This window comes from Phragmites australis, chromosome 21, assembly GCF_958298935.1.
Source record: "Phragmites australis chromosome 21, lpPhrAust1.1, whole genome shotgun sequence".
Classification (NCBI taxonomy): Eukaryota; Viridiplantae; Streptophyta; class Magnoliopsida; order Poales; family Poaceae; genus Phragmites; species Phragmites australis.
The window spans coordinates 11,065,997-11,074,099 of NC_084941.1; the positions used below are offsets into that span (position 1 = coordinate 11,065,997).

The window sequence follows — 8,103 nt, forward strand, 5'->3', positions numbered from 1 at the left end:
TCTTTTAAAATCTTGTTTGATTAGTGTGGGGTAACATGAATATTATAACAACGACAATTATTAGAAATGAAAAAAAACTATATAAAATGCGGGCGGAGGAGACATACTAGTACGAAATAATAATAATAATAATAAATATTGCCTAGGATGTTTCATGCAATATTTCAGGCAGCAAGGAGACACACGTATATACTTGTGGACCACAACATGCCTCATTTATCTTAGCCATACGAACTTCGTTTATGGACCCTACGTCCTATGTTATCATGATAAGAGTTTGTAAATATTCTTAAGAAATTTAAAAATATATACTGTTCAATGATTATGAAGTTCAATCATGTAACAGGTTTGACCGAAATCAGACCTTATCGTTGCTTATACTTCAAAATTTAAATTTGGAGTGCAAGATCTGATCAAAACGCCATTTTACATCGTGGTCATGGATTAACTCATGATCATTGCAAGTATAGAAGAATTTGTTAATATGAACAAAACAACTTCTTGAATTATACTTGATATTACACATTGTTGGCATTTGGGGAACCTTATGGATCCCGCAGTTGTCCAAAGTCTGCATTTTGTCCACGATTAACATGGTGTGAATCAATAGATTTCCAGTCATATCAAGGGTTAGTCTCTAACATTGATTTCGGTGTACCGGTTGATAGGCACGTGAACAATGTTTGCAGTGTGCGTGTATTTATGATGAACTCAGGAACACAAGGGTTATCCATGGTCAGGTCTCATAAAGATAACAGCCCTACGTCCTGTGTATTTTGTTATCAGTATTTTTGAATTGGTTACAGATAAGTACCCTTTTTATATATAAGAGAAGGAGAACTTACAAAGAGTTATTTTTTACTGATCTATACCTAGCTAAATATACTTTTCTCAGATCATCATTACACAGGACGTAGGCACTGCACCTTGCGTCGATGATATTACAAGACCCGTCCCATCCTCTTGGATGCCTACTCTTACTTTACCTCGGCAGCCCTACCTATCTCCTCACCGTACGTTGCAAACTCATCTGGCAAGCCGTTTCGTCCTAACTTTCTGTGAGATCGCCTACAAACTCATCCACTTGCGTGATCGTTCTGCAAACCCTGTCTCATTTGTCGTGTGACGCTAAGTCGATCAGCAACACCCCACTCTATAGCAATTAATGCTACAAAACAAGATATTACGCATCTATGCCAGTCACGATTTTATTTGCTGGAGATACATTGAGAAGAAAAACACTTAAGTAGATATTAATAAATACGATTAAACAGATTAGATATAAAACCCATTAGTCAAGATACCCCTTATTTCATACTCCGACTAGTCAGTTTCAGCTAAAACTGATGGAAGCCCAGTTAATGCACAGCTATCCATTTTCCGAAATAATGGTGAAAGAATCCCGGACAACTTGAAACCATGAAAGAAACAGCAATAACGCAAAAATTTTCATATCCATCATACAGATACATGCGCCAGTTACAGAAGCAACACTGTGTAGCTTTTGCAGTTGCAACAAGTGTCAGAATATTGTAGTATTCTACATGGCAGAGGGCTGGCTTTCTAAATAACTGAAAATACAACCGCAGTTTCTTTTCGGGGTGGGGTCATTGAGGCTTCTCTTCTCCTTGTTCCTGTTCAACTTCACCCTTCCCAACAAGCTGTCAACATTCAATCAAGCATAAGTTAGCCCACATAAACATCATAGCATTAGGGCAACACAGATTTCGAGTATCGGCTAATTGAAAACTAAAACGATGATTTGTTTGCATTTAATATCATCAAAGCACACATTTTCCAATAGCCTACCTAACAAACTGTTCCATAGGTTGATCAGCACAATCAAATTATAGATGGAATATATAGAACTAGAGCAGATGCAGGAGACAAAAAAAAAAACTTGCTGCACAACTAGAATATCATACAGTGACTAAAAGTTGCACCGGTAAAACCATCGTATATGTAAGTCCTACATTACACAGTTAACTCTAGGAACAGATTATAACATGTCTGACAGAAACGACATATGTCTATGAATCAAAAATCACATGTAGTCATGTAGGCAGTCTAGTACATATTCGAAGCTTGAAAAGAGTCCCCCAGCATTAGGGAAATATCGCATACATATAACACATGGTAGAATTAACCATTGATATACTAAAAGCTAAGTGGTTATACCAGGGAACCAATTAATTCATAATTGATATACTAAAAGCTAAGTAATTATACCAGGGAACCAATTAATTCATATGCTTCCATCACTTTTGGGTCCTCTTCGTCTTCATAACCAACCTGCAGAATCCGTGGACCATTAACCGACCAAAAGGATCTTCGTCCATCATCCTGTAAAAAAGAGAAGTTCAGCAACAGTTCTAGCAAGTGGCAGAATTGCATGAGGGAACCAAAACACTAAGAAGTCGTTTGCCAAAATAGCTATTATAAAGTATATTAGACCTTTTTCTGCAATTTAACACAAAAGTTGACAGCTGATAAGTTGGTCAGGAGGGCCTGGGCTCGAATGGTTCTTATGCTTGAGGTCCTAGGTATTGGTTATACACTTATAATGTCACGTTACACGTCTGGTTTAGGCTATTACCCCTTCCAGTCACATAATATTACAGCGTTGCTATATTTTACATATAATTTATACTAGTAACTAGTGGTCAAATTAGTATATTGGTGATCGTGTCGAGGTCCAAAACGACACTCTTTTGTGACAGGAGGGAGTGGTACTGAAGCATCAGCACGTTTGAGCATGAGCCATGTCATAATGCTAGATTACGGGGTGGGGGTGTGTGTCTGTGCGCCACTTGGGGCATAGCGCAGCAAGCCCATTTATATGCACTCAAAATCGGCCCAGGGGGCCAGGTGCATGCACCTTTGTGCAAGGATCCATTCCTTCTAGTTTAACAAGTAACCTATCTTAGAAAATGCAGTAGTTTGTCCTGAGAATTTCATTTGAAAAAAGTAGTAGTAAGTCTGCAGCTGTCATCATTCTAAGTAACATTAATATACTTCATCAAGAGTAACTTCCAAGTTTTCTCGAGGCTTGTTAAGGTTCACAATACAAATGCTAAACCGTGCAACATGATCAACAGGATAAAGGGGGTTAGAGGCAGAGGCTGACAAATGTTACATTGTGGCTGTATAGTATAATTTAGTTGTATGATTTCAAAGGCAAGAAAAGAGTTTGTTTAGTTAAGAGATCCTAGAACAAAAAGGGAGAACAGGAATTTGAATACTGAGAAACATGGATGCAAAATGAAACAAAACCCATAGCCATGGAATGTCAGCATCACCTGCAATACGATCATATAAATAGCCTCCAGTGCCTGTTGGCGAATTTCCGAGTCCTCAACAGCTTCACGTTCATGAGAGAGCACACTTGCAAGTTCAAGAGGCATTTTCGATCTGTCTTCTTCACTATAGATCTGCAATATCATCCAACAGCTGTATCAGTAGTACGCTAACATATGAACATTCCTCATTCAACACAAAATAACAGAAAGAGAGTATTTTCACGCAATTACTCTAGGGGGTTTAAAGCCATATGTGCCTCTAGCACAAGAAATTTAGAATAACAGATTCACCCTTGCTATTATAGATCCCTATGTTTGTACTTTTGCAAAGTGTATTAAGATCATTGAATGCGTAAGGGAATGATGCAGATGCATTTCTACATGAAAATATAGAAGTATAGAAGTAGAGCTAAGTCTTCTACAAGAAGATAAGTTGTCACGAGAAATTAACCAACTAGACACAGCTTCAGGGGGAGGACAATATGAAAGTAACAAAAAGAATATGCCTTTTTACTTTTTAGTGGTAAAAAAATTGCAACACAGGATTGCTCAAAGCAGGGACACATACTGTTACTATTAATTTGTCAGATGTAACCAACTAGCCATGGCCGCCAGTGCAACAGAAGTAACCCAATCAGAAGGAAAGGATAATTACCAAAAAAATTTTGGGAAATCCCACTCAAGCAAATGCCAATAAACAATATAGTTGCACACATGTTAAGGATTTGTACCTTCTTTCCAGCTACAGGCAAAATTAGAGCTGGCCAAAGATATTCTGCTAAAGAAAGCAAACTTTGTAGTTGGGTATCAGCCTCAAAGCAACAGTTGCGGATAGTGCCAGCAACCTGCAAAAGATCACAAAAGAATAGAGAAGCACAAACATTAGTGAGGACACAACAATTTGATAATAACTTATACTAAATAAAGGCCCAATATGAAAAAAAAAATCTATGACAATCAAGTCTAGAAATTTCAAAGAATTTGAAAAGAATGGAGTTCAAGACAGCAAATACTTCTAATTATTAGTAAGCCTAGAATTGTATCATGCAGAAAAATAACAGAGTTATGAAATAATGCAACATTTCAATTTACAAACTGAATTGTCAGCATACTGATTTGTTAACATTCCCTGTGTTTACTCTCTACTGTAGGACACTGCACAGCAACTCCTCATTAAACCTTATACTTCTATTACTGCTGACCCCAAAATTAGCAACCAGAGAGTGCCACGTCACCCCAAACTTCCTCTGCCATTCTATCAGACAAATTGAGACCATGTCGGGTGTGGCACTATATAGTACAGTGTTCCTGTGCAGATGCAGAGATCCATCTGCACTCACATGGTGCTCCAATGAAACTAAGAAATAAAAGACTGACACATAGGTCTGTCCTACTGTGACAACAGCAATCCAAATCTTTTTCATCTCCTCTTTCAATGCTCCACACCGCACACAAGTATAGTTACCACAACACTTAATGGTATGTGATAATTAATACTCCCTCCCGTCACAAAAGAGCGTCGTTTGGGTTGTGTGCAGTCAACACATTCAAAATTTGAGTGTTTGACCATCAATAATTTGATTGAACTTTTGAAAATAGTATAGCTAGATTTGTCTTGAACAGTAGTTTCATAATATTAGAATTTTGCTATATTTTGCACATAGTTTATACTAGTAATTAGTGGTCAAAGTAGTGTATTGGTGATTGTGTCAATGTCCAAAACGACACTCTTTTATGACCGGAGGGAGTAGTGACTAATAAAAAATCTAGTCAAAGTATGTCAAAAATAGGGAAACCAGGAGCGACTTGAGCACAGATGTACAATGTCACATTAATGGCAGCATAACAATAAAGATGTACGTACCCCTTTCTTTCTAAGTTTGTTTGTTGAATCAAATTGTCGAATAATCTGCTTCAAAAGACTCCTCTTAGGTTCCATCAATATTCTCCTTCCAGCTTCAACCTTAGATATGTTGACAAGTATGGAGGCAACATGTTCAAAAGTATCTTGTTCTGCATTTTGAACGAAAATAAAAACTAAGATCGTTTACTGGTGCATTGAATATTTGGACCATGACTCGAGCCAAACAATCATAAAAGTGAATAAGAGGCTATAAAAGGGATTGCAAAGATGAAAGTAGATCCATTGGCAAAGAGAACACAAATCTAGATATATGATGTCATTGTTGATAAAATGATATCCCACACCAAGTGAGAAACATTGCAACACCAGGTCATGGTATAAATGTATGATACAGTTCATCATCCCCATAGGCATTGTTTATTGGTTATCAGCTGGAGGTGACAAAGTATCAGGAGTTTGAACCTCTATTGATTACACACTTGCATAATCTAACAGATGAAATACAATAGAAATAGCTAAGAAAATAGAAGCAGGCCCAATCAAAATAAGGAGCGGAATCCGAAAGAACCAATAAGAAGAAAACAAATTTAAGATATGAACTTTCGTAACAATTGTAACATAAGAATAGAAGAAAATTAACCTTCAGATTCACTGGACGACCTACAGAATGATCGCACAAGCTTCACAACATACAACCCTTGCATCTTTTCATCCCCAACCTTTCAAATTGAAGGGAATCACGTTAGTCTTGCCTTGACTAATCTCACCACTAGGAATAAATCAAATAAAAAAGGATTTTATTTGCCAAATCAATGCAAAAAATGATCTGCCAGATAACAAAACTTATGGTGTGAATACCAGCAACACCCCTGATGAAATGGAGTTTTATTGCATTTTTAGGGATAAACATAAATACGGATAGAACTTAGTCGATCAAAAGCAATGATGGTTGAAACTTCAGCAGTTGTCAGGTCACCAACAGAAACTTGATTTAACTTATTAGATGGCAAATTTGCAGATTTCTGGGAAAAAGTTAGGAACAGCATGGATCAAAGAAATGGTCATAACTTAATGAGTCGCAAAGCTTTAAAAGCTTATGCAGAAGTACAGAACCAAGGACTGAAACAGCAAAGCATCTTAGATCAGCTGATGCATTCAATCCATGGCGATGAAAGTTCATTTAGAGACAATTTTCTATTTAGTTGGTCAGGATTCATACCGTTCTCCTTTATTCTTTCAGAGAAAATTAGTGATCCTTACAGAAGCTACAGAATGATTACAATGTTGCTCTATATCCAAACAACAAGTTTTGAACCGCATCCACAACAGCGTTATCGCTCACAAAAGGTGATTCTAATGCCATCATTAAATCAAGGCAAAATAGCCCTCATGGCCTCATACAACAGCTTTTTCTATTTAGTTGGTCAGGACCCTACGTGTCAGACACATCTGTGCTATTTTGGTAAAGTGCAAAGTTTCATAATGGTATGAGGGCTATTGCCCCTTAAATCAAAATGCCACAATGAGGGGTGAGGATTGATACACCTACCAAAGACAGCACTTTGAAACTAATTTGAGAGAGAGAGAGAGACGAGAGGCGGACCTGGAGGAGCGCAGCGACGCCGGACTCGACGTGGGTGAGGTTGACGAGCAGCATGACGAGGCTGCGCGCGAGGCCCGGCTGCTCGCCGCCGCGCTTGGACATCACGTCCATGGCGGCCGCGACGCCTCCTAGCGCGACGAGGCGCGCGGCGAGGCCGGCGTCCTGACTGAGGTTGACGAGCGAGTCCGCCGCGGCCTCGCCCGCGCCACTGCCGCCCGCGGAGGCCAGCAGCCGGAGCAGCGCCGGCAGAGCGCGGTCGGCCCGCGCTGTGAGGGCGCGCAGGCCGTCCTCCCCGCCGGTCAGCCCCCGCACGATGTCCACAGCCGCGCCCCGCACCTGCGGGGAGACAAGCAAGAAAGGAGTTATCAGCTGGCGCTACCGTTGACGGGGAGACTGGGGTCTAACGGGCCAGTGAGCACCTGGGGGTTGCGGTCGGCGAGGAAGTCGATGAGTTCGTCGAGCTCGTCAGCCATGGCGGCGGCGGCGGCGAGGGTTTAGCTTCCTTTCGTCTTTCGGGTCGACCAGTCGATGACGACGCGATGAAAACGGTGAGATCACGCCGTGGGACACGTGTCGGCGTCCCACTGGGACTTGGGGGAACAACCGATGGTGATGGGCCTTGTTAATTCTCGCGAAGCCCTTGGTAGCTCATGTAATTACGTTTCAGCCCTTGGTGACTCTCCTCGCAAAAAGCAGCCGACTCCTCCCTCGTCCGCTCTTCCGACCGCTATCCGCAGCTCTCACTGTCTAGAAATCGTTGCTATCAAATGTTGTATAGCAATTTCTTAAGAGAATGATTATAAAAAGAGATATAATATAAGAAAAAGTTTATCTATTTTGTATTTAACTATGTTTATAATAAGAAATGTTATTCTGTATATATAGTGTCTAAAGTTTCTAAGAGAAAAAATAGAATTTTTCAAAAGATCAAAATAGGTCCATATTTGATTATGAAATTCTAGATTTTCTAACACTTTCCTAAATCACTTCTTATGAAATACATATGTTTCATCAAAACTTCCCAAAAACCTAGCGAAAAAATTAAAAGAAAAAGTATATAGCTCGTGCAATAGTCACACAAATTGTCTTATTAAAAATCTTAATATGAGAAAATTCAGAAATATTCATTTAAGAGAAAAAGAGTATAATTCTCTAAAAAATACTTCATATAATCTTCATGATTAACTTTAGACATTTAATCTTCTTGACTAAGATTTAATTCTTCATATCGGTATTATGTGAAAATTCTCTTTCTAAAATGTACAGCTCTCTAAGCCTCATCATCTCAATATCACAAACACATCTATTAAAACTAGATGCAGGAAGAGACTTAGTAA

The 8,103-nt window shown here is 39.2% G+C and overlaps 1 protein-coding gene across 1 annotated transcript; it reads right to left on the bottom strand.

Moving 5' to 3' along the window:
• Positions 1–1,420: 1,420 nt before the first annotated feature.
• LOC133903913 (uncharacterized) lies at positions 1,421–7,341 on the bottom strand. The gene is made up of 8 exons (XM_062345397.1): positions 7,186–7,341; positions 6,767–7,102; positions 5,804–5,882; positions 5,164–5,312; positions 4,031–4,144; positions 3,300–3,431; positions 2,230–2,343; positions 1,421–1,661 (listed from the first exon to the last, which is right to left on the bottom strand). The coding sequence occupies exons 1-8, from the start codon at positions 7,237–7,239 to the stop codon at positions 1,608–1,610; spliced, it is 1,032 nt and encodes a 343-aa protein (XP_062201381.1). The 5' UTR covers positions 7,240–7,341; the 3' UTR covers positions 1,421–1,607.
• Positions 7,342–8,103: the final 762 nt, after the last annotated feature.

What these genes read in the sequence shown, in the direction of transcription:
- LOC133903913 (XM_062345397.1), bottom strand. Translation starts at nt 7,239, where the DNA reads ATGGCTGACGAGCTCGACGAACTCATCGACTTCCTCGCCGACCGCAAC. An exon ending in ACAAACTTAGAAAGAAAGGG is followed by an intron (nt 4,145 to 5,163) that starts GTACGTACATCT and finishes GATCTTTTGCAG; the next exon opens with GTTGCTGGCACTATCCGCAA. An exon ending in TGCCTGTAGCTGGAAAGAAG is followed by an intron (nt 3,432 to 4,030) that starts GTACAAATCCTT and finishes ATGATATTGCAG; the next exon opens with ATCTATAGTGAAGAAGACAG.